Here is a 27,739-nt window from a genome sequence, read left to right on the forward strand (position 1 = left end):
CTGTCCGTAGGTTGCCGAGGAGCGAAGAAGTCAGAAAGGCTCCCCTCAGACTAACTTTTCTACCTTGCCTTGGTGTGGTGCCCACTCACCAGTCGGCACTGTAGTCTCATCACCTGTGAGGGCAGCGTAATTCCGGGACACTGGAGCGCAGTGTGTGGAGATGCTACTTTGGGAACCTCGGCTGGAGGGGTGCCAGGAGAGGCCTCACCCCTGCTCCTGCCTCTGCTCCCCAGCTGCTCTAGCATTCAACCCGTGACAAAGGGCAGCCGGACGTTTATAGCTGGAGGAAGCGCCATTCCAGCAGTCAGAGCCTACTAAGGATGGAGTGCCCACCGCAGGAAGGCTGGGCTTCCCGGCCCAGGCTGTGCTAGAGGGACATCCCGATAGGGCTTCTGGTGCAAAGCGCTGTTCACAGCCACCCTGACCTTGCAGGATGATTCCACGAATTAGAGGCCTGGCACACCCGGTGTGAGTCCATAGTGTTTCAGACTCAGGTGAGAGCAAGGAAAGCTTCCAGAGGAACCAATGAGATGGGAAGGACCTGGGCAGGCAACAGCTCGTTAAGCCTTGTGGGGAAGGCAAATAACCGTTCCTCCTGAGCAGTACCAAGCTGAGGAAGTGGAAATCTCCGAGGGGCAGATAGGCAAGATATCTTTTTGCCCAGAAGGGGGGTTGGGGGAGGTCCAGTAGGGTGTGAATGCAGCTCTGCGTGGGTGGAGGAGGAAAATCTGTTTTCAAATGGAACTAAACTTACTTTTCAGGGGTTCTGTGTAGATTCCTAAGAGTTTTAAGTCCAGGGTCTCGCACCCTCCAGGGGTTCAGCAACAGCTCATGTATTTCACCCCTCTCCTTTCAATCTCCGTTGTCGGGACGCCTGCCATCTCCCCCCACCCCCACCCCGGGCTGTTTCTCTGGGCGTGGGGCTCTGCCAGGGGAGCTGACTTGGCACCTCAAACTCAGAGCAGCCTCCTCCAAGCGCACACACGGGAGGCGCCAGGCCAGATCTGGGAGCTCGCCAGCACAGACAGGTATTTCCAGTCCGGCAAGTGAGGAAAAGGGTGGAGGTGGGGATGGGGATGGTGTAGGAGATCGGATGAGCCCTGGACCTGGGTGGATCCCAGGGGAGGAGGGCAGAGAAGCCTGCTGCTCCCTGGTGCCTGGTGCTCCCGTGCCCGGTTCAGATTTCAGTCCTGGATGCCGCCTCTGTCGCTCGCCCTACAGTGAGGGGAGAGAATCGAAGGTGGGTTACCAAGCAAGCGGGGCTTGCGCGGCGTCTGCAAAGGGACGGGCTCCTGCGGCAGCGTCCGGACCCGGCAGCTCTCGTGGCGCTTCCCACGCTCGGTTGTGTAGAGCTCCACGAGGGGGCGACCTGAGCCCACGTGCCACCGAGTCCTTCTCTCCTGAAACTACAACTCCCAGGCGGCGCGGGGGTCCCGCCCGCCTCTCTAGGCCTCGGCTGGCTGCAATTGGCCGCCGCGGGAGGGGCCCCGGCCATCTCCAGGGCGACGGGAGGCGCTCGGGGCATCCGCGGCTGGAGGCGGTTCCGCCCCCTATTGTGTAGCTGAGAGCGCGGAGCGAGCGGTACGGAGCAGGTGAGCCCGAGGGCGTCCTGGGGTAGAAGTGGGGTTCGGCGGGGGCGTGGGGAGCAGTGGGACTTGGGACGGGGGGCGCGAGGGGAGCTCTGGAAAGAAGTGGGGCTCTTTGGGGAGCAGAACTAGGGGAGTTCTGGGGAGTGCAGTGGGATTCTTGGGTGGGTGAGGGGATCCCCGGACTGGAGGAGTTCTGGAGGTAATGTGGGGGAGTTCTTGGTGGGTTCCAAAAGAGAGGAGGAGTTCCAGGAGGTCAGAGAACAGGGGGTAGAGTATCAAGTGCATTATGGGCTCAGGCGGGCGAATTCTGGGGATGGCAATTCCCGGGAGCCCGAGGATGGGGCGAAGGGGGTGGTCTGGAGGGAGCCACCAGCAGGGCAGAGGACCTGCTGCACTGGAGATCAGGTGAGAGAAGGTGGAATTTGGGGGAGGGAGGGACAGAGACGAGTGGGAATGATGAGGATGGGAATCATCGGGAGAATGAAGGCGGGCTGGTGTGGAGGCTGGAAAGGAGAGGAAATGGTGGGGCCTGTGGAGTTGAAAAGGTCCTAGGAGAAGCGGGGAATTCTGGGGATGCGTGGGTCACAAGGTTCCTGGCAGACTGAGCCAGGGGAGAGCTGAGGAGTCCTATACTGTGCACTCAGAAAGAAGGCTTTTAGGGAAGTGCGGGTGAGCTAGCTGGGGCAGGGGAGATGGTTGCTGGTGAATTGCCAGGAGTGGGGTATAAAAGGGCATTAAGTAGAGGATGTTTTTACAGCCAGCGCTGGACTGTGAGGCCAGGGGTGGGGTGGAGGCCCCAGAGCAGAGTCCACTTGGTTCTGCCAGGCCTGGGCAGGGCCATCTGGCTCACTATGACCGTCCTAGGGCCTGGGGCCGGGCTGGACAGCGTTCCTACCTTCCGTGCTCAGCGTTCATTTTGTGTGTCCTAGGGACTTACAGGCATCATTGGCTTCTGGCTCATGCTCCCCGGGTTGGGGAAGGGAGGGTCTGGCAAACCTGGCACCCTGAAGATATTGGAGATGAGCGAGTGGGAGAAATGGGAATAAGGCGCTTAGATTGTGGTGCCTGGCAGATGAAGGGCTGCCTAGAAGCTTCATGAAGAGGAAGAGCAGCAGCTGCCAGCCTCAGGACCTGCCCAGACCTGGAGTGTGCTGCCTGGGCCACCCATTCGATAGGTGGAGAGGCAGCCCTCCTTTCCTGAGGCCGGGCTCACTCATTGTCAAACCAGTATTGGGAGGCCAAGCAGAGAAAGAAGCCACAGGGTACCCAGCCTCCAGGCCCCTCACAGGCAAGAAATAGGGTCAGGGATTTGGAGGATGCCTGGGGGCCTCTTCCTGGGGGGAAAGGGAGTCTAGATTCTAATCCATCGCTTGCTCCAGCAAAGAGCCTCAGAGTCTTTGTCACATGGTGGGTGTGAAGGGGCACCATAACACTGATTCTGGCTTTCTGTCTGCCACCTTGAGTAAGGAAAGAGGCTGGACCATGAGAGTCTTAATCATCCATATTTCCCTGAAAAATCTTTTTCCCAGTGTGTGAGGAACCTCCAGTTCTCTCCTGGCTCAGTTTGCCGAGGGCATTATAGCTGAGGCATTCCCAGATTTCCCCTGCTTTTCCTAGGATCTTTCCACTACTGACTACACCATTTCTTCTGCATAGTCTCCCTGCCAGCACACTCTCCATTCTCCAAGTACTTGCATCTCAGCTTAATCCCAGGGCTTAAAGATTTCCGGTCTTGGGGCTGAGGGTGTAGCTCAGCAGTAGCATGCTTGCCTAGCATGCACAAGGCCCTAGGTTTGATCTCAGGTGTCTTTGCAGGTGTCCCCCCCGCCCCTTACTGCTCTCCTTTCTCCTTTTCCCCATAGTGCCTGTCTCTGACTATGAGTTTTCTTCTGGGCTGCACTATTGACCAACTCTGCATGTTGCTTTGCATTTTGCATTTAGATCTGGTGATTCTCCACAGAACAGCTTCCTCGTGTGTTACATGAGCTAAACCCTAACTGTGCAGAGGACTGACAGCTGAACCCTGTTGCCTGAGGCTGATCAGAAGGATTGACCCTGGGCTCGCTGGGCAGCGGACATCCCTCGGCCCCTCCATTTAGGCTCCTGTGGCTGGGAGGGGCCGGGTGAGCAGGCCAGCTGGGCTATGGTTTGGTCCCTCAGCCTGGCCATCCTCAGCCTGATCATCAGCCAGGGGGCTGACGGTGAGCCGGACCCCTGGGTTCCAGAACAGCAGCTTGGGGTGTGGGGCATTTCCCCAGGGCTTCTCTGTGAGCATGAGGGGAGGGGAGGACTAGGGCTGGTTCTGGAGAAGTGAGGTGCTGATGCAGCCTCCCCTCCAGCTCTCACTCTGGCCCTTGCTGTGCCCTCATACCACCCACCATGCAGGTCGAAGGAAGCCTGAGGTGGTCTCTGTGGTGGGCCGTGCTGGGGAGAGTGCAGTGCTGGGCTGTGACCTGCTACCCCCAGCTGGCCACCCCCCTCTGCATGTCATCGAGTGGCTGCGCTTTGGATTCCTGCTTCCCATCTTCATCCAGTTTGGCCTGTACTCTCCCCGAATTGACCCTGATTACGTGGGTAAGCGTTGTCCTGCTGGGAGGGAGGGCTGGGTAGGGTGTAAAGCCTCTCATTAACTGCTCTACCCTGCCCTAGGCTCATCGCCAGCTCCACTGCCCTAACTGTGCTTACCAAGCATGGCTGTGTTCTCAAGCAGTGTTATTTCACGAGACAAGTCAGTCACTAACACGTGCAGACACGGCAGCTGTGCTATTTAGAACTCCACATGGTCTGTTCCAAAGATCTTGGACCTCTTCTTCCTCTTCTCCTTCTCCTTCTTCTTTTTTTCCTTTGATACTGGGGATTGAACCCATGGCCTTCATACTGAGCCACCTCCCTAGCCCTTTTATAAACTTTTTTATTTTGAGACAGGGTCTTTTTAAGTTATTGAACTACCCAGGCTGGGCTCCAACTTGCAGTCCTCCTGCCTCAGCCTCCAAGAGTACTTGCATTAGAGGCATGCACCGCCTCGCCCGGCCTTTTGACCTAACCCTGCGTCTATCCTAAATCTAATCACTCATTCTAGACCTTATCATGCAGCCTCCCAGACCCCATTCCGATTTTCCATAGTCTCCATACCTGGCGCTATCCATACCTGGCATGATCCTGTCCCTGGGTCTACTGTCTGCTGGCTCCCCTGCCCTCCCTTCACCTGCTCTCCGACGTGTGAGATCCCAGGCCCGTAGGGAATGGGCTGAAGGGTGATAAGGGCTGGTTGGGGCTGCAACTTGTGCGCTTCTGTAGTTGGGGCTCAGCCTGATTCTGAGAAGAGCATGGGCACAGAGAGGGCAGGCTGCGGGTGACCCTGGTTTCCCAAAGGTACGAGTGTGAATGGGGCTCACTGGGTTGCTGGTTCAGGCATCTCATGTGTGGAAGTAGAGAAGTTTATAGGAGGGCCCCTGAAGCCTTCTGCTGTAGCCCAGCTGGCTCCCTTGGATGGCCCAGCTGGCTCCTAATCCTGAAAGGAGCCTTAATCCTGAGTGCCAGGTGTCAGGAGCCTGTTGGGAGTCCTAAGGATGGATATAGGCCACTGGGCAAGAGAGGACCTTGTCATCTCCCCGGGTGAGGGGAAACTCGGGAAAGGCCACCTGGGAGGATGGAGATGGAGGAGCCCCACCTTTCCCCTGTAGTTTGAATCCTGAGGGAAGCCTGGATTGGCTGGGCTCTGGCCACAGGGCGGGCTGAGCAGAGGGGAGGAAGCACGGGCAGGTGCCTCTGAGGGGGAGGGTTTATTTTCAAACTAGGGGCAGTTATTGGCAAACAGCCTGGTGGGAGGTTATCTGCCGACACAGGCCCTGGGGGACTTGGTCGAGGCAGGCCTCAATTAGCACAAGTGGAGGAAAGAAAAGGCTATGCCCACCAGCCCTCCCTCCCTACTCTGCATGCCTGAGCCTGGGAGGGGTTTAGGCTGCCGCTGCTGTGGGCTGTGGGCTGCAGGCTGAGGCAGACAGATCCAGAGTGCCTTTGATGAGGGCGAGGCCCGAGGAGGCAGGAGAGGGCCCTTCCTGGGACTTCACCTGGGAGGTGCAGAGCTCTTTGCCTTCTCTCCAGCTCTGACCCATCTTGGGGACCCCAGGCAGACAATCACTGGATGGCTAGCAATGCTACCGTGTACCTGTGGGTTTCCTTATGTCTCTGCTGTTCCTTGAGCTGCCAGCACCATGAGCCTTTGGGGCTTCACTGCCCCTTGTTCCCACTCCTGCTCCTCTCCACTCTGGAGCTCCTGGTCAACCAGAGCTGGCTCAGGGAGTAAGGACCCCCGAAGGAGGCCCCTGAGCCCATTAACCCTTTTACTGCCTCACAGTGGAAGGAGCCTCTCTGCCTTTGTGTAGGGGACTTAGAACTGCAGTTGCTAAGCAACGGGAGGTGGAGGTTGCTAAGGACAATGTTGTGTCATAAACCCTCTGGGCAAGTGGAGGAGAGATGGGCCTGGGACTGTGCAGCAGGCTGTTGGCCTAGAATGTATGAGACTTGAGAGAGAGTAGAGTGTGTGGAAAGGCAAGCAAGCTTCCAGTCTTGGAGGGCTCTATAAGCCATCTAGTAGCAGAGACTGGGTTTATAAACTAGTACAAAAGTAGTAGAAAGCAGTATAAAATGAGCGAGGACTCAGAGTATGATTAAATTAGCTACCCTATGTAAAGTGCCCTGCATGGTGCCTGTAGACCAGGCGTGGGAGAAAGGCAGGCTGAGCTTTGTCTCCACCAGCTTTCCTCAGATGGATCTTAGACCAGCTCTTTGTATCTACAGAGTGGGCTTTTGGCCCTGTGTGCTCCATTTCCTGAGAGTTTCAAGGTGCCCTACAACCGAAGGGACATACATTCTCTCACTGCTGAGTTGTTTGATAAAAATCAGTTATTCCGTTCACCGTTTAGAATTCCCCTGCTCACTCTAGTCATTGCCCCTTACTGGCTTTTATCTCTCAAAAGCCTCTGCTGGTTATGTCTTCCCAGAAGCCTCTACTCCTTTTGCTTTACAATGCAATGTCTGGGCACAGTTGGTGCCGTGGTTTGAATTTCTCTGTGTGTGGACATACACTTGCCAGTGTATGAGCATGGCATTTCCTGCCTTCGGGGAGCCTGTCTCTTTCACAGCCCCTACTTGGAGGAAGATCTGAAATCCCTCGGGATTGGCCCTGCAGGTAGAGGGCGGACGTCCAGGAGGTGGCCCCAGTGCTGCTGTCCCTGGCCCCCTCCCTCCTCCTCTGTGACACGGCAGGCCCAGCTGTCCTGCAGATCTCCCGGGAAAGTTAGGACATGCCGTGTGCTGCGTTGATACTCTGCATGGAAAGGTTTGGGACTGTTGGACATTGGCTCCCAACATTTCCCAAGCGAGAATGTACGGATTATGCTCGGCGACCTGAATGTCGCTCACTCCTAACACCAGTGCTCCATGAAAAGAATGCATTGCATATTGAGATGGAGGCCTGGCTCTGTCATTTACTAGCTATGAGATTTTGGAAGGAAACTTAACATCGATTCCTTCATCTTTAATGGAATTCTTGGGTGGATTAAATATGGTGACAATGTCAAATATTACATGGCCCATCTTCAGCACTTAATCCTTTTCCCTCTTCTTCCATTGTACTAGCGCTCTAAGATCCCCATGATGAAAAGTTACCATCACAAGGGGCATGGAGGGGTGGAGCCTGGGGTCTGCAGGGCTCTGGCCAGGCAGATTAGTTATTGAGGAACCCTGTTGGTGGGTTGAAGGGTATGATTATGTTAAATATTTACCTGCTAGGTGTAGTTTTATCTCCTGGGTGGGGATTTAAACACCTAGTCCTTTAAGCAGGTCCACCCATCCTAAGGAACCCACACCCTGGGAACTCATTCTTGGAAAAGACCCTTACGAAGATCACGAGCCAGCCTCAGCTTGGTGGTTCTCCCTTTCCTCCTTGTGGCATCAGGGGCACTGCAGGCTGAGCTTCTACTTTAGGCAGCTCCCTGGAGGTGGAATGGAAGCAGATGGAGGGTGGGTGCACCAACAAGTTCAGGATTTCTACTGTTAGGAGGGACTGGGGCGGGCACAATGGGAAGGGACTTGTCTAGGAGCTGCATGTGCATACCCCACAAAGTTTGGAAAATACGTCTGTCCACATCATGGGTCAAGGTGGACGTAAGTAGCTGGTGAGTTCAGAAGGGAGTAAGTAGGCTGAGGATCCAGGTGAGAGATAGGACAGGAGGCCTCAGAATGGAGATGATAGGGAAGGGAAGGAAAATATTTAAGGGGTAGGATTTGGAAGATTTAATGAGCAAGTGCCTGTGGGGGTGACAGGAAGCTGGTTTACAGCAGGTTTCAGGTAGGGTGACGTTGAAGTTCACCCACAGAGGGAAAAGGGGATGGGGTGTTAGCAGGTAAGGGATAGGGCCAGGATCCGTGCAGCCTTCTGATTTCAAATCTGGAGTTTATTCATTTGTTCAACAACCTTTGTTTGAACACCAGCTGATGCCAGGCACTGTGCTATATGCCTTCCTTGCCTGGTTTCTCCCCTCCCCTCCACCCCACCCCAATTCTTCTTTCTTATTTTGATAGCAGAGGAAACTGAAATTGACAGAGAGGTCAAGTAACTTGCCCAAAGGAGTGCGACAGCAGGATGCATGCCTAGCTAGCTCTGGCTGCCAAGTGTCCCCTCCTCACCAGGCTGTGCTGCCGGGGTCCCATGGAGCTCTCTGGGGTACTGGGTTCCATTGGTGGAGGGTGCTGAGGGCCTGCTTGGATGGGCTTGCAGTCTGAGCCTGGTGGTGTGCTGGGGGCGCTGAGTCAGGGTGGGAGTGGAGTCTGCTTGTGCTGTGGTGTGTGGCTTTGTGGAGCCACTGAGGTCAGTCACCTGGGGCTCGAGGGCCCCAGGGCATGGAGGGGATGGGTGAGGAGCTGCTGACTCTGCTGCCTGGCTCCGATGAACTCTGGCCACCCTCAGGTGCTTAGGCAGCTGATAATAGTGCTAAGGGATTAGAGGCTTTGGGAGGCCAGGACTGGGTTCCTGGTGGGGCCCCAGACACTGCTGGGCACAGTGCTCTGGCAGGCGGAGTACTCCAGAAGCTATACTTTGCCCCTACGAAAAGAGCTCAGGGACAGGCAGATCCTGTGGGCATCCAGAGACCAAATGCTGGCTCTTTCACTCTCCTCCCAGCAGTCCTGGAAGCTAAGTGTACTTTGGTGGAACATTCTGTCCTCCTTGCCACCCTTCTAGGTCTCTGTGTGGACTGGGCCCAGCTCTTGTAAGGCAGGAGCAGTCAGAAGGCCTGAATGGAAGGACCTGGCCTCAATGACCAAACCCCATCTGTGCCTCTGTAGGCCCCACTCCCTCAGGGTAACAGAGACTTGAGACCGTTCTCCACCTCTGAGAAGGACCAATGTGACCAGGGATTTGGGGCTCCTGTGGGGTCCCTTCAGCACCCCTAATCCAGGGCTTCCCCTCAGGACGAGTCCAGCTGCAGACAGGAGCGTCTCTGCAGATCGTCGGGCTCCGGGTGGAAGACCAGGGCTGGTACGAGTGCCGCGTGCTCTTCCTGGACCGGCACAGTCCGGAAGAGGACTTTGCCAACGGCTCCTGGGTGCATCTGACAGTCAATTGTACGAGGCTGGGGAGCAAGTGGTGGAGAAGGGAGGGTGGAGAATGATGGGGACCCTGGATGGTGGGAAAAGGGGAAGAGGAGTTCAGTTTCCATGCGCGAGCTCCCGCGGTGCCCCACCCTTCCTGACACCCCTTGTTTGCTGACTTAGCGGTTGCATTTGCCCCTCCTTCAGTCCTGCCCTTTCAGTTCTTCAAATCAACCACCTATGCTCTGAGTCAGAAATGTCCTTGGCCAGGGTGATGGCTGGGGAGGTAGGGTTATTGGTCCATGTTTTCCAAACACCTTTTCCACATCGGACCCTATTAATCCTCAATCCATCTCACAGGTGAGACTGGCGAAGGAGCAGGTCCTGCTGCTGGGGTCTGATGACTGGCAGGGCAGTCTGGGGCCCAGGCCTGCCTGGCACCTAGCTCTCCTCCCGCTGTGCTTAGCACAGTGTGCACAGATAGGCTGGTGCAGTCCTGTCCTGGTCCCTGGTGGGACAGATAGGGTGACCCCGGGCTGCACTGCTAGGCAGAGGGGTGGAGCCCCGAATGCGGTCTGTCTCCCTGGCCCTTGGACGCTGCTCTTGGGGCACAGCCTCTGTGGCGGCCCCTGATGACTCTTTCCCCCCTTCAGCACCCCCTCAGTTCCAGGAGACACCTCCCCCAGTACTGGAAGTGAGGGAGCTGGAGCCAGTCACCCTGCGCTGTGTGGCCCGCGGCAACCCCCAGCCTCGCGTGACTTGGAAGCACTGGGGACAGGACCTTGGCCGGGGCCAGGGTCAGGTGCAAGTGAGTCCCACAGCTGGGCAGAGTGGACCACCTGGAGTGTGTGGGAAGGTGGGAACAAAGCTGGAATGTAGAGAGGAGCCCCGGGCCAGGCTGGAAGATGGGCCACCCACCAGGAAGAGCTTTCTATTGGCTTCCCAGGGGTCCGGCGTGTGAGCTCCCTCTGCTGCCCAGTCTTGGGAGTGCAATTCTGAGGCTGGCCCAGCGGAGAGGGACCACGGATTCTTTCTGTAGGTGCAGAACGGGACTCTGCGGATCCGACGGGTGGAGCGAGGCAGCTCTGGAGTCTACACCTGCCAAGCCTCCAGCACTGAGGGCAGCGCCACCCACGCCACCCAGCTTCTGGTGCTAGGTGCTCTTTGGCGGGAGGGCAGGGTGCCAGGGACACCTATGTGAGAGGTGGGGAGGCGTGCAGCAGGGTCAAGAGGAGGCTGATGTCTGAAGAAGGGGCATGTGCAGGGCTGGGCCGGGGTCGCACTGCTGCTCTGACTTGGAAAGGATCAGTAAGTAGTCAGATAGATACTTAGTGCCCCTTGGTGTGTTGCAGTGGGAGGGACCTGGGAGCTGGTGTGAGACCAGGCGCCATATGAGCCTTCTGAGCCCTGGTTTCCCATCTCCATGAAGATGTTCACATCTTCCTCCTAGGACTGTCCCAGGGTTCAGTCACATCCAGGGAAGTACAAGTGTGGCACACAGCCATTCCTAGCCTAGACTTGGCCCTCTAGAAGGAGAGCTGAGGAGTATGAAGCTCGAGTTGCCTCCACAGTGCCTGTTACCTGCATGGGGTGTGTGTGTGTGTGTGTGTGTGTGTGTCAGATAATCTGTGACCCTGTGGGCATTTGGTTTCCGTGGTATCCGGGGAAAGGGTGCACAGTAGTGGTTAAGGCATGGCCTCTGGGATCAGGAAGGCTGGGATCAGGATGGCTCCCCTGCAGAGCTGAGACAAGTCTCACCATCTCTCTGCCTTCGGATTTTCATCTAGAAAAGGGAGACAATTCCTACCATGTAGATTCTTGCGAGGATGCACAGGGATGAGCAGACAAAGTGTCAGGCACTGGGGGCTGGCCTGCAGTGGCCTCCCGTTGTCTCTTGTTACTGACTGCCCATGCAGTGGGGGCCCGGAGGAGACAGGGCAGCAGAGTTTCACAGTCAGAGACAGTTTTGTGGGAGGTATGTGGCTTGGCCAGCCCCTAGGGAAGGGGATTCCAAACCAGAGGTTTAGAGAGCAGAGGCATGGGGACAGGAGTGAGCTTGGTGTGGAGACAGCCAGCTGCCCACATTGACCTGAGGGAGCTCGTGAGGACTGATCTATGGACAGATGGGTGGTTGGGTGACAGGGCCCATGGTGCAGGGTCCAGAAGCGTATGATCCAGGAACTGCTGCAGGTGCTGTGGCCTTTCTGCATGAATGGCCTTTAGCATGGCAGCAACAAGGGAGCCTGAGTTCTGGGAAGGCTGGGCTGAGGCCACCTCTCTCCCCTTGGTTCCCTGCAGGACCCCCCATCATCGTGGTTCCCCCCAAGAACAGCACAGTCAATGCCTCCCAGGATGTTTCCTTGGCCTGCAGGGCTGAGGCGTACCCCACTAACCTCACCTACAGCTGGTTCCGGGATGGAATCAACGTCTTCCACATTAGGTAAGGTCACCCACACTTGGCCTGGTGGAGGAGGGGAACTGATGAACAGTCTCGGAAGAGCTCTTTGGCTGGGTGAGGCCTGGACGACCACTCATCACATTGCCATATTGCAGCCATCTGCAGTCCCGAGTGCGGATCCTGGTGGACGGGAGCTTGCGACTGCAGGCTGCCCAGCCGGATGATGCTGGCCGCTACACCTGTGTGCCCAGCAATGGCCTCCTGCACCCCCCCTCAGCCTCTGCCTACCTCACTGTGCTCTGTAAGTCAGACCCCAGTTCTTTCCACAGCCTGCTTCCCTCTCCTGGGCCAGGCCCTCTCCCTCAACTTGCCACTGGTTTTCCCCAGACCCAGCCCAGGTGACAGCAATGCCTCCTGAGACACCCCTGCCCATCGGCATGCAGGGGGTGATCCGGTGCCCTGTACGTGCCAACCCCCCACTCCTCTTTGTTACCTGGACCAAGGATGGCCAGGCCCTGCAGCTGGACAAGGTACAGATGTGGGGCAGGGGGTAGAAAGTGTCAGCCCAGTGTTATTCTGGCTGGAAGGCAGCTGGAATGGAGTTAGCTCATATAACTCATCTCTGAGTGGGATGACACACTTCCAGGTGATTTGTGTGGTGTTGGGTGGGAAGCAGCAGGAAAGAAGCCTCCATCCTTAAGAAAGACACCGCTTCCAAGGATGGAGTGCCTTCCTTTTAGGCCTGGTTGAGGGTAGATTAGTAGCAGATTCTGAGACTTTGGGAATGGCCTGGAAGGGTGGATGGTCATTCCACGCAGAAAGCAGGGGCCAGAGGGGGCACAATGTTGTCCATTTGTGGACTAATGAATTGGGCGGTTTGATGGGGCCGTGGTGCCTGATGGAACAGGAGTGGTACAGAGAAAGCTGAAAAGACAGGTTGGGGCCAAAGAAAAAGCAGCACATGCCAAGTTCATATTACCTCATTCCAAGGTAATTGGGATCTGCTGTTTGTCTGCAGAGATTATAAATTCCTTGAGGCTTAGCATTGCATCTTTTTAATCATAGTGTCCTCAGAACTTTTACAATAGTAGTTAGTACTCAATAAGTTTTTGTTGTTACGTTAGAAAAAAGTCTAAAGGCCGTGAAGCATCAGAACCGTGACCAAGCGCTGAGTTTGCCAGATGGATCAGCATAGGAGAAGGGTCACAAGGCTGTTGAAGTGGCCCAGGTGCCAGGGTTGAGAAGTCTGAGCTAAAGGATACAAACTCCTTGTGCTCAGACTGAAGGATGCCAGATTTGAAGTATTTAGGTAGGGGGAATGAGGAAGAGGGAAGGGTCACACATTGTCCAGGAGGACAGCGGAGGTCTTTACCTAGAAACAGGAGCTGGTATGAGGTGAAAGAGGCAGTTTAGCCATAGAGCACTAGGGAGCCAGCAGACAGGGAGCCTGGTGTGGCGCAGCTCCAGGATGCACTGTGCACCCAGGTCTGCCGGAGCTGGGCAGGTACAGTCTCACATCTAGGAGTAGCGGCCCTCTGTAGGAGAGACAGAGGGCTAGTGTTCCGACAGAGGCCAGCCTGGGTATGGAGCTGTGGAGTCCCCGGCCAGTGTGGTTGCTCATACCGCCCCTCCATCCTGCCCTTGGCACTGCTGAACTCCTTTCTCTGGTTGTCTTCTCTTCTTCCCTCCAGTTCCCTGGCTGGTCACAGGGCACAGAGGGCTCACTGATCATCACCCTGGGGAATGAGGATGCCCTGGGAGAATACTCCTGCACCCCCTACAACAGTCTCGGCACTGCTGGGCCCTCCCCGGTGACGAGAGTGCTGCTCAAGGTGAGGCCCAGGTGGGCCAGGGGCCCACAGCAGCAGCAGGTCAGGTGGCTGAAGATGCGTGCTGAGACTGGCAGATGGGGTGCGGTGGGACCATCACGTGTGGGAGAGCCTCCCGGGTCTGGCTGCCATGGTGGCCACAGCGGCAGCTGTCTGATGTTAGCTCAGAGGCTTTGCAGAGATGCTGCCGGGGAGGCGGGACGTCCGCCGTACAATACATGCACAACATGAGGGGTCTGTCTGCTCCAACCGCCACCAAACTTAACCGTGCTGCTGCTGTCTCTGGGGCTTTGGAGAAGGAAGCAAAGGGCAGGGAGAGGGGGTAGAGATTTCTACATCTCCAGAGAGTCCTGGTCGGTCCACCAGTCTTCACCCATCCTGCCATTTCCCTCGGCCCCACCTGCTGGGGAGCAGACACATAGAGGTAGAGAGAAACAAGGAAAGGGGGGAAGAATGTGGTGGAGGCTGAGACATACAGTGTGATGGGCCTGGGAGCGTGAGCAAACCCAGCCTCATTCAGGTGGAGGAGAGCCTGTGAGAAAGGCAACTCCCAATGCAGATGTGGCCCGCAGGTTCCCCCCGCCTTTGTAGAACGGCCCAAGGAAGAATATTTCCAGGAAGTAGGGCGGGAGCTACTCATCCCCTGCTCCGCTCAAGGAGACCCTCCTCCTACTCTCTCTTGGGCCAAGGTAAGACTGACCGCCCTCCATCCAGATCCGTGCCCCCTGCATCCCGCCTCTGTGTCCTTGGCTTATTCACAGGAAGAGGATGTGGGAAGGAGTGGGGTGTCAGGAACAGGGTGGGGAGGAAGCAGGCCGCCCAGAGAGATGAGCAGCCCCCTTGGTGAGGGGTGGCTGTGTGTGTGCTCAGGGCTGACCAGGGCTTCTGCAGGTGGGCCGAGGGCTGCATGGCCGGGCCCAGGTGGACAGCAACAGCAGCCTCATCCTGCGACCACTGACCAAGGAGGCCCATGGGCGCTGGGAATGCAGTGCCAGCAATGCCGTAGCCCGAGTGGCCACTTCCACGAATATCTACGTGCTGGGTCAGTGGCTGGAGAGCATGCCAGGGCCAGGGAAAACTACGTGGGATGGGACATAGGGAAATCATTTTCTGAGGCCCAGCTGGCAGAGTGTGGGTGTGGGACCCCTGGGATGATGGGTGGCCCCTTCTCCCCGAACCCTAGTCTTCACCCTCCCTCAGGGCCCTGACTGTCATCCTCCCCTCCATCCCCTACCCAGGCACCAGCCCCCATGCTGTCACCAATGTGTCCGTGGTGCCTTTGCCCAAGGGTGCCAATGTCTCCTGGGAGCCTGGCTTTGATGGTGGCTATCTGCAGAGATTCAGTGTCTGGTACAGCCCACTGTGAGTGACCTGTGCCTGTCTTCACCCTGAGTCCGTCTAGCCCTCTGCCCTTTCTCCCGGCTCTCATTCCCACCTGTGTCCCAGCCCTGCGGCCATTTCCAGAGACTCATAGGTGTTCAGGTTCCCAGTACTGCAACCTTGGATGGCTGGGTGAGGAGGGGAGGTTATCTCTGGACTCCAGGCCTTCTCAGTCTTCTGAGCTCATGAGATGTCCCCCACTTCCCCTGTGCCCTAGGGCCAAGCGTCCTGACCGAGCCCACCATGACTGGGTATCCCTGGCAGTGCCTGTGGGGGCTTCGTACCTCCTTGTGCCAGGGCTGCAGCCCCACACACAGTACCAGTTCAGCGTCCTGGCTCAGAACAAGCTGGGGAGTGGTCCCTTTAGCGAGATCATCTTGGCCGCCCCAGAAGGTGAGAGACCTTGTGCCACAGGGCAGCAGAGACGAGGATGAGGACGGCCTGTTAGGGAAATCTGTGACCTGGAGGGACGAGGGGGCAGAGATGCTGGGCAGAGGAAGGGTCCCTGCTGACCATCTCAGCACTGGGGGGCTGTGGAAGACCAGGGCAGGAGCAAGATGAGGAGTGCTGGGAACTCTTATCTCTGACTGGGCTGTGTGTCCCATCCAGCACTTGCTACCACACCAGCTGCACCCAGACTTCCACCGACAGAAGCACTACCTCACCTGTCCCCTCCTCGGGGTCTGGTGGCAGTGAGAACATCCCGGGGGATACTCTTGCACTGGGATCCCCCAGAGCTGGTCCCTAAGAGACTGGATGGCTACATTCTGGAAGGACGGCAAGGCTCCCAGGGCTGGGAGGTGCTGGACCGAGCTGTGGCCGGCACAGAAATGCAGCTGTTGGTGCCAGGCCTCATTAAGGTGTGTGCGGGCGGGTGTGGGGGGGACTGGCTCTCCAGTGACGGGCTCCACTCCCCGGGCCCTGTCTTCTCTTCTTGATTTGACTGTATTCACCTCCCTGTCCTATGTCGCCCACACCTCCCACCTGCAGTCTTGGGGAGTGGGGCCAGGGTCGGCAGTGCTGGGCCCTGACCCCCTTCCTGCCCCCCTCCCCCAGGATGTTCTCTACGAGTTCCGCCTGGTTGCTGTTGCTGGGAGCTATGTCAGCCATCCCAGCAACACGGCCAACATCTCCACTTCAGGTGAGAACGTGCTGGGACTGAAGGGCACTGGGGCTTGTCTTTGCGGGACTCCGAGCCCACTGATGCTTCTTCTGCTTCCCTCGTCCAGGCCTGGAGGTCTACCCGTCTCGCACACAGCTGCCGGGCCTGCTGCCTCAGCCCGTGCTGGCTGGCGTGGTGGGCGGCGTCTGTTTCCTGGGTGTGGCCGTCCTCGTGAGCATCCTGGCCGCCTGCCTCATGAACAGGCGCAGGGCTGCCCGCCGCCGACGCAAGCGCCTCCGCCAGGGTGGGCTCCTGCACCTTTGTCCCTGGCGTCCCTCCACCCTCACTTCTGGCTTCCTACCTGGGGGGAAAAGCCCTTCCTTGCATGGAGTCCAGGGTCACCTGGTCTTTCCTACCCTTTTCCCAGCCCAGCGGGGAAGGGGCTGGGTGTCCAGCACTGGTGGGCAGTGGAAAGCTTAGCTTTTGCCTGGGTCACCTTTTCTCGTGCCCTTACAGATCCACCTCTGATCTTCTCCCCGCCCAGGAAGCCTGCCCCACAGTAAGTCCCGTTGTACTCTCCTGTAGCCTCTGGTTCCCCTTCTGCACTTTTGGGAGGGCCAGAACAGAAGCTGGAGGGGGTGAGTGCGGGAGTACAGAGGCCCAGCCTGGGCACGGGCCAAGCGTTGCCTGTGCCTTCCCTCCACCCTGCCACCATGTTGCTCCTCTCCTCGCTTGCTCTCCCTAGCTCTGCTCTCTTGTGCACCAAAGCTCTCCAGGACAGACCCTGATCTCCTGTCCTTCCCCAGCTCTGCGCCGGGCTCCGGCAGCCCTGACAGCGTGGTCAAGCTGAAACTCCAGGGCTCCCCAGTCCCCAGCCTGCGCCAGAGTCTGCTATGGGGGGAACCTGTTCGTCCCCCCAGCCCCCATCCAGATCCTCCATCTAGCCGGGGACCCTTACCCCTGGAGCCTATTTGCCGAGGCCCAGATGGGCGCTTTGTGATGGGGCCCACCGTGGGGTCCCCCCAAGAAAGGTCAAGCCTGGAGCAGATGGAACTTTGGACCCCTTCCCAGCGTCTGGCCCAGTCCGTTGACTGTAGCAGCAGCAGCCCCAGTGGGGCACCCCAGCCCCTCTGCATTTCGGACATCAGCCCTGTGGGGCCCCCTCCAGCAGCGCCACCTAATCTCCTACCAGGTCCTGGACCCCTGCTCCAGTATCTGAGCCTACCCTTCTTCCGGGAGATGAATGTGGATGGGGACTGGCCCCCTCTCGAGGAGCCCAGCTCTGCTCAACCCCCAGATTACATGGATACCAGGCCCTGCCCCAAGTCATCTTTCCTTGGCCCCCCGGACTCCCCACCTGTGTCCCCTAGGGCAGTACTTCCTAGGGCTGTGGCCACCCCAGAATCACCTTACACAGTGCTGGCTGACTGGACACTGAGGGAGCGGCTGCTGCCAGGCCTCCTTCCCGGCGCCCCCCGGGGCAGCCTCACGAGCCAGAGCAGTGGGCGGGGCAGTGCTTCCTTCCTGCGGCCCCCCTCCACAGCCCCCTCTGCAGTGGGCAGCTACCTCAGCCCGGCACCAGCACCGGGAGACACCAGCAGTTGGGCCAGTGGCCCTGAGAGGTGGCCCCGGAGGGAGCATGTGGTCACAGTCAGCAAGAGGTGAGCACAGTCGCTGCCAATCCTTGCCCTCATCCAGGCCCTTCACTGTTGCCTCAGATCTTCTCCCCCGCAAACACCCCACACTCCTATCCTGAGACCTAGAGACCCTGTCTTCTTTTAGCAGCTTTTGCCAAGGTGCAGGGATTTTCAAGGGAACCCTATGGCGCAGTCTGAGTTTGAGGACCCCAGGTTCAGACTTTTCTGGATGCTGTCTGTCCCTGAATTCACACTGCGTGCTGGTTGCTTTTCACAGGAGGAACACATCTGTGGATGAGAACTATGAATGGGACTCAGAATTCCCTGGGGACCTGGAATTGCTGGAGAATCTGCACCTGGGGTTGGTGAGCTCTCGGATCCGAACTGAAGCTGAGCCAGAGTTAGGTGTGTGGAGCCTCCGGAAAGGCAGGCACTCATGGCTGTGCTGTCCCATGTACCCCCTGCCACCTGAGGACCAGCCTGTGCCAACGGGCCCTGTGCTAGGCTCCTCTACTAGGGCCCATGCCTGACTCCTTTGTTCATCTGCACCCAACGGGCCTTTGGATCTTCCAGTCTGAGTGTCAAGGCCCCTCTGCTCATTGTCCTGCCTTTCTCATGCAGGTGCGAAGACTCCAGAGGAGGGCTACCTCCTGAACACTGTCCATCCTCCTGGCCCGGAGGCCCGCTGTGCTGCACTTCGGGAGGAATTCTTGGCCTTCCGCCGCCGGCGCGATGCTACCCGGGCCCGGCTACCAGCCTATCGACAGCCAGTCCTCCATCCTGAGCAGGCCACACTGCTGTGAATGGCCCTAATGTGAGGCTGGGTGGACCTGCACAAGGCCTATGGACCTGTAAAGGAGCCTAGCTGCAACCTCAGGCACTGCCCCCGTCCCTTGGTGCTTGGGGACAGACCCTGATGGTGGGCTTGGTATTGGATGATGTATGCAGGAGAGTCTGGAGTCTGAGAATTGGAACAGGGATCTTTGTCTGCCCCTGTGCGTGCGTGTGTGTGTGTGTGTGTGTGTGTGTGTGTGTGTGGTGTTTGTGGTGTGAATGAAGTTTTTTACAGGTAAATAAAGTCTGAAAAATATTCCTGTGTATCTAGCTTTGAAATTGAGAGAAGTGGGAAGATCCTTCTACCCCTTTTTTTTTCTTTTTTTGGTACTGGGGTTTGAACTTGGAACCTTGTGCTTGCCAGGGCAGGCGGCAGAACCACTGAGCTAAATCCCTGGCCCCCCTGTACCCTTAAAGAAGAGAACTTTCCTAAACAAATGGGGGTGCTTACAACGGTCATTCCCAAAGCACTTACTGAGAGCCTACTGCACCCAGCTACTAAAGACCAGCCGTTAAGCTAGAAGCCATGAGAAAATACAAAGTTCACCAAGACATGACTTTGTGCTTGGGGAGTTTTTTCTAGCCAGTGAGGCAGGGAAGTAAAGGAATAGTTATAGTATGATGTGATAAGTTCCTAGATAAAGCTATGTGTGGGTTATTGTGGTAACACAAAGGAAAGAGTTCATTTGGAGCCAACATTTGGTCAAAGTTTACAGTGTGTTCTGGGGAAAATGCTACCTACATATGGGGCATCTTTGGGATCCCTCCCAGAAGGTGGTGATAATATGATAGGAGCATTCACATTTGCTAGGCACTGCAATAAGCTCTTTCCATATCCTGTTTAATTCTCTGCAGCTCTGAATTTTGGTGATATTGTTGGCTTCTTTGTAGACAGGAAGTGAATCATAGAGTGCTTTAGTAATTTGCCCCAAAGTCACAAAATGGGGAAGGGCTAGAGTAGGTAAGATGACAGTCAAGGATGGAAAGGCACCCCAAGCAGGTAACTGGGCCTGGAGGCCTGGTGGTACAGGCCTGTAATCCCAGCACTCAGGCTGAGGCTGGAGGGTCCCAAGCTTGAGCCCATCCTGGGGAACTTAGTGAGACCCTGTCTCAAAATTAAAAATAAAAACAAGGGCTGGGGATATAGCTCAGTGCAGGTTCAATCCTCAGTACCACCAGAAAGAAAGAAAAGCACATCAGGGAGAGGAACAGCCTTTCTAATGGCGTAGTGGGAACACTTGACGCTCCATAGGTCTGAGCAGCATAGGGAGGGGACAGACTGGAAAGCTGAGAGGATGCTGCTTGTTGATGTCTATCAGGCTCAACAGGGCCCTCTACCGTGGTGAAGAACCCCAGTGATGATGGTAAGCGGGGCCCTTCCCAGGAACGCTGCTCAACCAAAGCCTGAAGGGGAGGGAGGTGGCAGGTCAGAGAGATGCATGGCAAGAGAAGTCAGACCTGAACCTAGAGTCCCAACACTGACCACGCCCTTTGCACCCCGGGCAAGACAAGCAATGACCTCACTGTTAGTTTCTGCCCAGGCTTGAAGGCCATGGCGAGCAAGACCACATGAGGGTGCTGTTCTGGCCTGCCAGCCTCAGACCTGTCGCACCCTACTCAATTAAGGTAGGGTTTCCCTGTGCCTCCATTTACCTGGCTAGTCTTTAATCAGGAGGCTTCTTCCCACATAGGCCCACAGTCTTGAGCTCATCTAGGACACAAGCCTATGGGCGCCTGGGTGAGGCTGAGGTTCGCATGTGGGGAAACCACTGCAGCTGCACCCTAGACCCCACAGGTGCTTTTACCCTCGTCCTCACTTAACACTCCTCCTTGTCCGCTGCGGCTCCTTTAAACCCGCACGGCCCTTGCCCCGCCCCTGACCCGCCCCGTCTGAGGCGGGACCCTCCTGAAAACCCCTGGCCCGCCCGACCCGAGCGCAACACGCCAGCTGCAGCCCCTGTGGTGCACGCGCAGTATCCAGCCTGCCCTGACGGTGAGCGGGACGCGGGGGTCTAGGGAGGGGGAGGATTGCACGGTCTACAGAAAGCAAGAAGCTAGCGCTCCAGACTTGCTCTGGCGAGCTGGGGGATCCAGAGCTGGCGCCAGCAAAGTCCGATGACCGCTCTGCTCCGCCCCGTGCTGTCAGGTCCTGTCCCCAAGCCCTGACCCGGCATTGCTGGGCGATGAGGTCAGGCGAGGTTTGCCGGTGCACCGACGGGGCGCCCGTGCGGAGTTGGGCTCCGTGCCGCCCCTCCCGCCGGCCTCAGCGCGTGTCCGCATAGTGGAGGGAAAGAAAGGCGTGAGGCGTCGGCTGTGCCGCCCCAGTGCTGCGCGGCCCCAGTGCGGGGCGCCTGGGTCCGCTTCCGCGCTCCTTCACTTCCTGGTTCCAGAAGCACGTGTGGGCACCGCCTGCCCTCTGCGCCCTCGAAGGCGCCCTTTCTGTACTTGCTTGTGCTCCCTCGCTGTTCTGGGGACTCGGTCACGGGCTGGGCCCAGGGGACTCCGCGCGTGGGTCCCGCGGCGGCCTGGCCTTCTGTGAAGCTCCCCGGAGACAGCCCCCTCCCCCGGACCTCAGGCATCTGGTGGCCCTGGTGCGCCCCACCTGGGTGAGAAGGGGGATGGCTGGCTTCCAGGCCTGCCCGCTCCGGCTCGCGCCCCACCGCCCCCTCCCGTGCCCCCTGCTGCTGGGAAAGCCGGCGGTGGCCGCGGGCGGCGGGCGGGCTGCCCAGACCACTGCGTCACCCCAGTGGCGGGCGGCCGTGGGTGACTCATCCGCTAACGGCCCAGGGTGTGGCCGAGGGGGGGGGGCAGGGGCTGGACCTGCAGGGCCGGAAGCGCAAGGCCGCCTTCCTGGCTTTCGAGTCTCCGGAGGCCGGTACCGGAGAGGTCCGGGGACATTAGGTGTCTGTGGGGATGGCATGTGGAGGTGCGTGTAGGAAGGGAAACCCACTGGTGTGGACAGGCTTTACTGTGTTCTCTGGGACTCCCGAGTACCCGTCAGGGGCAGCACCGGACCGCCACTCCCTTCCCAGTCTCTAATTCCCGCTGCACAGGGCCGACCTAAACAGCAGAGGAGGTCAAGGTAGAGCGGGCGAGCCAGGCGCTACCATTCCCGGAGCAGCAGTCATTCTTTGTCCACTGGATCTGCTTTCCTGGACCCATGCCCTTGCCCACTGGGGTTGGCCTCTAATCCTTCACTCTGTCCTTTCAAGCTCCAGGAATTTCAGGTGTGGGATCTCTAGCTCAGAATACACCCTGCCTTCCCGGTGAAGTTCATCTCAACTGCTTCCTTGCGTCTACTTCTCTCAGCCCAAACCGGTGACCACCCACCTCCTCCACTTGCTCTTCAAACCTTCACCCCGATGGCTGCTTCCTCCAGGGTCTCCTTCCCCTGGATCTCCAAAAGGATTGCTGTGAGGACCCCTCTGTGCCCCGTGCTCAGAGCTTCCTGGGGGATGGGGAAGGGCGTGTGGCTCTGGTGTCTGCCTGGTGCCCCCACCCTGCCTCCATTCCTGTGTTTGGTACACAGAAGCCATGGCGACGGCTCCCCCCTCCTCCCTTCCTCCCAAGCAAGCCTGGTAGCTTCCTGTTTGTGTAGCTTCAGTTTACTCTTCTGCTCCGGACTCTCGGTGGTGAGGGGATGTCCCCTGTGGGGAGGGGGGTCTGCCCTAAGGCCACCCCTTAATCACAGTTCTGCTGTCCCTGCTTCTGCCTGCCCCTTGTGCTGCCCTTCCCTAGTCCCAGCCTCAAATCCCTGTCTCCCAGCTGCACGGTGAATGGAGAGTCCCCTTGTCTTCTCGTTAAACATTCCAGCCAACACCCTTGAATCCCCCTACTGACGCTGGGTATTCCACGTGGAATTGCTCGGCCCAGGGTCTGGGGTGGGGCCGAGGGCCCGAGTGCTTTTCCTGGCCCCTCCTTTCTCAGCTACTATCACCTCGTGGGTGGGGGTGGGGGTCATCCCACAGCTGCAGTCCGCGCTTAGAGTTTAGATTGCTCTCTGCCAACCCTCCCCGAAAGTTGTTCAGCTGTTGGCTTCCCTTGGGATCCCCGGCCTGGGGCGTCTCCTCACCTGTGTTGAGCTGGATGTACCACTTTTCTCCTGACCTGTAGGAGGATGGCTGTTTTCCCTTTCTTTGGGGAGGCCAGGGGAAGGTCACCTGGCTGGGCTTCCCCAGCTGCAACAGCCAGAGTCCATCAGTGGCTGCCTGCCTGGGGGTGGGGAGGAGAGACAGCTGCTGCACCCTGCTGGCCTGCCCCTCCCCAGAGCCCCACCCTGTGGCTCTCTGGACCTCAGGGCTCTAGAGCAGTGGGCCCAGAGTGGAATAGAGACACTACAGCTGGAGGCCTAACCCTGCCAACTATGCCCTGGCTGCGGAGTCCCTGGGGAGGGGCCCTTAGCATCCAGGCTCCACCCCAGGTGGTTCTGGGAGGGGAGACACTGGACAGTCTGACTTTAGGCCCTTCTCCCTCCTCTTTTTTTTTGATACCGGGGATCGAACTCAGGACCTTGTGGTTGTGAGGCAAGCATGGTGCCACTGAGCTAAATCCCCAGCCCTTCTCCGCCCTTCTTAACCCTGGCGTCTGTTAATCATCTTCTGCCCTTTCTTTACCTGTGCCATGGTGACCCCTGGGCCTTGGCTCCCTGGAAGCCGCCTTGAGGTCCAGGTGGCCATAGCAAAGCTGGCCCCAGAGGAGTCTGAAAATAGACTGGGGAAGGGGGGCTTGCTGATGATAGCAGCCTTAGCCCCTCTTCCTACCCGGGGCTTCCGGCCATTCCACTGTGGTCAGAGGTTACAGGCTTTCGTAGACTGAGCGGCGGCTGAGCAGCTGGGCCCGGGCAGGGGGAAGCTTGCCCCCCTTTCTCTTCAGCCTCTCCACCCGCCTGTCCCCCCAGCGATTGGTGTGGCTGGTGTGTGGCTCAGGACCCGTACTGACATTTATCTGGCCTGGCTTTTAGGCTAGGGGAAATGTGGGGGGCTGGTTCTTAATGAGGTTTAAAAATAACTGATTTATGGGGAAGATGTCTGCGGGAAGTATGTGCAGCTCGATAAGCTACTTTACAGAGGAGGAGCTGTGTTGGAGCAAGGAGGAGGGGACTGACCAGAGACACAACAGCTGAGGCTGAGAGGGGCAGTGGCCTGAGTCCTTTGGGCCGGGCCGAGCACCCCCCACTGAGGGGTGGCAGGATTGTTTAACCTGGGTGCTTGGGAGAGGGAGCCAGAATGACTTCATCCCTTAAGTCTGATCTGGCCTGGAGCCAGATGTGGGTGAAGGGCTGGCTCCCTTTCCTCCCTTGAATGCAGATGCCTGTCCTGGGATCTGCTTTGGTGAACAACCAGACAGCCAACCTCTATTTCCTAGCAGAGAGAAGAGCCCATGGTGGGGGTGAGGACAGGAAATGGGGACTGTGTTTCTTCTCTGTTCCTGGCCCCATTGGCATGGGCAGCACCCTGGGGCTTGCTCAGCAAGTATGGGAGCTTTGGGTGAGGTGGTGGATGGGGCTGATTGCCATGGTGAGGCCCTGACACTCAGGCCAGTGCTCAGAAACCACCCAGTTCTTGCTAACCAAGGTCTTCAAACCTTGGAGTTACAGAAACTCTCCCATGTACTTCCCCTCCTTCTCTCCCAGATTTCCCTGAAAATACACCCAAGGCTCTGGAATTAGTTTCCTATTCTACTGTAATAAACTTCTCTAAACTTAGCAACACCCACATAGTGTCTTCGAGTTCTAGAGACCACAACAGGGTGGCACTGGCTAAGGTCCAGGTGTCGGTGGGTGTGGTTCCTTTTGCAGCTGAGTTGGATAGAATCTGTTTCCTTGCCTCTTCTGGCTTCTAGAGGCTACCTGCATTGCTTTGTTCATGACACCCCCTTGACTCTGATTTGTGTTTTGTGTGTGTGTGTGTGTGTGTGTGTGAGAGAGAGAGACCTTGTGATTACATTGGGCTCACCTGGATGATCCAGGATCATCACCCCCTCTCAAGACCCCTAATTTTAATCCCATTTGCAAAGTCCCTTTTGGACTGTAAGGGAAGTTACATCCACAGGTTCTGAGAATTAGAACATGCACACCTTTGGAATAGGGGCATTGTTTTTGCCTACCACATCTCCAAAAGGGAAAGGGGAATTTGTTTTGATGCCTGGTTTCTCACGAGAAATTCCCTTTGCCTGCTAAAGAAGTGTGGTAAGGGCCTACCCAGGCCTGCCTCTGCTGGCAAGCCCGCCCAGATTGCTTCTGCCCTTCCTCTTTTGTTAATCAATCCCTATACATATGACCTGAACTATGAGTTTAAGATTTCTTGTGTGCAATCCTTTTCTCATCCTGTGTACTCACTTTGTTCCACCAAGGGCACTATGGGTACCTTAGGGACTGGGACCTAGGACCTCTTATCTCTTCTACAATCCTTAGCACAACTAATAGGTGCTTAGTTAAAATCCAGTGGTTAACTGAGCATAGATCCATTTGGTCTTCAAGACCTGGCATGGGTTTTGCAAGGGCTCCATATTCTTCCTCCTCTCCCTGAGTAACGCATTCTCTTTCCAGTGGCTGGAACAAGCATAGTTGGGGTTAAAATGACCAGTTTGCCTTTGTAAAAGTTGGTCATCCCGCATGAAGAGCAGAATCCCAATCACTGGGTTTTATGCTTCACTCTAGTAATCCAACCATTTGTTGAAATGCAACTTAGCGGGGAACCTCAAGATAAAAGACAGACTGCTTGACGAAGGGTGAGAGAATCCAGAGACCGGGGCAGTGGTGATTTAGCCCATGCCTGAGGGTCAGGAGAAAACTCCTTCATCTAGTGGCAGCTCTGCTTCCCACCCTTGGGACCCGTGCTGGAGGACATGGTGTGAGTCTCCACAGGCTGCATACCATGTGGACTGCAGAGTGTTGACCACAGGCCTGCTTCTGTCCTCTGCCCAGCTCCCCACAGACACCACAGGCGTTCAGGATGGCCAACAGGGGACCTGCATATGGCCTGAGCCGGGAGGTACAACAGAAGATTGAGAAACAGTATGACGCTGACCTGGAGCAGATCCTGATCCAGTGGATCACCACGCAGTGCCGAAAGGATGTGGGCCAGCCCCAGCCTGGGCGTGAGAACTTCCAGAACTGGCTCAAAGATGGCACGGTGAGAACTGGGCCCCCACTGCACTGGAGGGGTAGGAAGGGCAGGGTTGCGCGCCTGGAGAACCAGGAATTGTTCAGCTTGAAGGAGGAGAGCATGTGGGCCAAGCCTCTGCCCCAGCTTGAGTATCTTTATCAAGGATAGGAGAGGCCTCATCCTTCTCTCCTTCGAGGGAACGTGAGGGTGAACGTGCCCCCCTGAACCAGGGTGACACCCTGGGAAGGTTGCAGGTGACAGCAAAGAACAGTAGCTCCAAGGAAAGAATGTGGGAGGGTGTGCTCTAGACAGGGATACTGGAATAGCAAGGGAAGCCTGGACACTGGCAGGGCTCTGAGCCAGAGGACCCTGAAGCTCACCCCAAGGAAGGAACCCCTTTGGGTCACTATGCCTGGTGCTGAAGGTCCTGACACTGATCTGCAGTGTCCATGTCCTCACCTCGGTCCACCGCTGTCCTAACTCAGGTGCTGTGTGAGCTCATCAATGGGCTGTACCCTGAGGGGCAGGCCCCAGTGAAGAAGATCCAGGCCTCCACCATGGCCTTCAAGCAGATGGAGCAGATCTCTCAGTTCCTGCAGGCAGCTGAGCGCTACGGCATCAACACCACTGACATCTTTCAAACTGTGGATCTCTGGGAAGGTGAGCCAGGGTCAGGACCTGGGGACAGTCAGCCAGGAGACCAGAGATTGGGCTAGGCCATCTGGGGCTGGGGGAAGGGATCGGTTTTGGGCTTCCTGAAGACAAAGAAGGGTGTGTGCTTTTTTCATGGAGGAGTTGGTCATGTTGCAAATTGGGATGGAACAAAGAGTAAAAAGCTTGGATGCCAGGCTGCTGACTGAGTGTTAGAGGTGGCACTCTAGCGTCCAGGATCTCGGCCCTGCTGAGGCCAACATAGCCTTCTTCTAACAGGAAAGAACATGGCCTGTGTACAGCGGACACTGATGAACCTGGGTGGGCTGGCTGTGGCCCGGGACGACGGGCTCTTCTCTGGGGATCCCAACTGGTTTCCTAAGTGAGTATTGCTGGGGCAGCCATCGGGCCCTGGGGCAGGAGTCCTGCCCAGTCCCGTCCCTGGGAAGTAAGTGATGTCTGTATAGCAACTGGTTCCTTACAAAGCACTTTCATATTACTCATCTTACTTAATCCTCACAGTCTCTTGGGGTGGTTAGTGACTGTCCCTTTTCAGAGACAAGGAGGTGGTGCCTAGGGCAGAGCTGGTGCCTGCCTTTGAGTCCACTGCAGAGCCTGTGTTCTGTCCAGGGAAGAGATTTACTGGGGTAGCTTCTGACCTCCTCCTAACCAGCGCTCCTTTCCCACTCAGGAAATCCAAGGAGAACCCTCGGAACTTCTCAGACAACCAGCTGCAAGAGGGCAAGAATGTGATCGGGTTACAGATGGGCACCAACCGAGGGGCATCTCAGGCAGGCATGACTGGCTACGGGATGCCACGCCAGATCCTCTGATCCTGCCCCGCCCTGCTGCCCTCCCATGAATGGTTAATATATATGTATATACGTTTTAGCAGTGACATTCCCTGAGAGCTCCCAGAGCTCTCAAGCTCTCCCCTCTGCCAGGGCGGGGACCCAGTCTTTCCTGTCACCTGTGGGGGTGCCTGATGGAGCCTCTCCCCCTGCGCTTACTAATACATTCCTCCCCCACACCCATCAAAACTGGACCAACTTTTCCCCTGGGACCAAAATTTGGGAGGTCTTAGCCTTCCGCTCCCCACCGTTCCTGTCCTCTTTCTCTGGCCTCTCCTGACCCTTGAGCTCTGTGCTCTCAGCAGAGGTCCTTGGCTCAGAGTCAGGGATGCTGCCTTCTGGCCTGGTGTTGGACTGGCCTTCCTTCCACAAGTCTGCCTGTCCTGAAGCTGTGGCTGCAGGGACTTAATTTATAGGGCAGGGCCTGTGGCAACTGCCACTCCAGCCACAGCTGCTGCGCTGTGCTCACCACACATCTGGGGCAGCCTTCCCTGCAGAGGCCCTCTTGGTTCCTCATTTTCCATTCCCCTCACTGTGGCTCAGGGATGGGGTTGAGGGAACAGAAGAAGGAGGGCTGCCCACCACGATCTGGGGCTTGAGGAATATGAGTTTGCTGATTTAAATAAATAATCATGGTCATTTTGGGATGGACTCTGGCTGTGTCTAGGGCCACTGTGCCCAATGTGGGGAAGGGAGGAATACTGGGCAAAGGGCAGAGATGGCATAGAGAAGAGGGCAGAGGCAGAAGTTTGCACTGGGAAGCCCCGTT

The 27,739-nt window shown here is 57.2% G+C and overlaps 2 protein-coding genes and 1 long non-coding RNA gene across 7 annotated transcripts; 2 read left to right on the forward strand and 1 right to left on the reverse strand.

Annotated features, from left to right (window-relative positions):
- The first annotated feature begins 1,107 nt into the window (after positions 1–1,107).
- On the forward strand, positions 1,108–18,618 carry Igsf9 (immunoglobulin superfamily member 9). The gene is made up of 21 exons (XM_004858740.3): positions 1,108–1,592; positions 3,531–3,790; positions 3,975–4,163; positions 9,063–9,215; positions 9,836–9,990; positions 10,222–10,339; positions 11,481–11,622; positions 11,736–11,881; positions 11,968–12,110; positions 13,272–13,412; positions 13,982–14,098; positions 14,301–14,451; positions 14,648–14,771; positions 15,007–15,182; positions 15,399–15,649; positions 15,846–15,930; positions 16,019–16,195; positions 16,408–16,450; positions 16,698–17,552; positions 17,806–17,933; positions 18,150–18,618. Exons 2-21 carry the CDS (start codon positions 3,733–3,735, stop codon positions 18,329–18,331), a joined length of 3,534 nt encoding a protein of 1,177 aa, XP_004858797.1. The 5' UTR covers positions 1,108–1,592; positions 3,531–3,732; the 3' UTR covers positions 18,332–18,618.
- LOC147823972 (uncharacterized) lies at positions 9,110–23,333 on the reverse strand. The gene is made up of 3 exons (XR_015443021.1): positions 22,435–23,333; positions 10,101–11,643; positions 9,110–9,270 (listed from the first exon to the last, which is right to left on the reverse strand). It is a non-coding gene; the product is annotated as an uncharacterized LOC147823972 (long non-coding RNA).
- Tagln2 (transgelin 2) lies at positions 20,199–27,609 on the forward strand. Of its 5 annotated transcripts, none has more exons than XM_004858743.4 (5): positions 20,199–20,355; positions 25,288–25,495; positions 25,954–26,128; positions 26,399–26,501; positions 26,811–27,609. In XM_004858743.4, exons 2-5 carry the CDS (start codon positions 25,316–25,318, stop codon positions 26,950–26,952), a joined length of 600 nt encoding a protein of 199 aa, XP_004858800.1. In that variant the 5' UTR covers positions 20,199–20,355; positions 25,288–25,315; the 3' UTR covers positions 26,953–27,609. The 5 variants fall into 5 exon arrangements, with proteins under 5 accessions (XP_004858800.1, XP_087047090.1, XP_004858799.1 ...); XM_087190964.1 differs by lacking the exon at positions 20,199–20,355 and adding an exon at positions 20,775–20,968; XM_004858742.4 differs by lacking the exon at positions 20,199–20,355 and adding an exon at positions 21,145–21,288.
- The last annotated feature ends 130 nt before the right edge of the window (positions 27,610–27,739 follow it).

This window comes from Heterocephalus glaber, unplaced genomic scaffold (assembly GCF_053883595.1).
Source record: "Heterocephalus glaber isolate CG9 unplaced genomic scaffold, H.glaber_assembly_v1.0 deba00001561, whole genome shotgun sequence".
Classification (NCBI taxonomy): Eukaryota; Metazoa; Chordata; class Mammalia; order Rodentia; family Bathyergidae; genus Heterocephalus; species Heterocephalus glaber.

Excerpts from the sequence above, each read along its gene's own strand:
- Tagln2 (XM_004858742.4), top strand. Across the intron at positions 26,129-26,398 it reads AACTGTGGATCTCTGGGAAG|GAAAGAACATGGCCTGTGTA; the intron begins GTGAGCCAGGGT and ends TTCTTCTAACAG. Across the intron at positions 26,502-26,810 it reads GATCCCAACTGGTTTCCTAA|GAAATCCAAGGAGAACCCTC; the intron begins GTGAGTATTGCT and ends TTTCCCACTCAG.
- Igsf9 (XM_004858740.3), top strand. The coding sequence starts at position 3,733 with ATGGTTTGGTCCCTCAGCCTGGCCATCCTCAGCCTGATCATCAGCCAG. Across the intron at positions 16,451-16,697 it reads CCCAGGAAGCCTGCCCCACA|CTCTGCGCCGGGCTCCGGCA; the intron begins GTAAGTCCCGTT and ends GTCCTTCCCCAG. Across the intron at positions 17,934-18,149 it reads TGAAGCTGAGCCAGAGTTAG|GTGCGAAGACTCCAGAGGAG; the intron begins GTGTGTGGAGCC and ends TTTCTCATGCAG.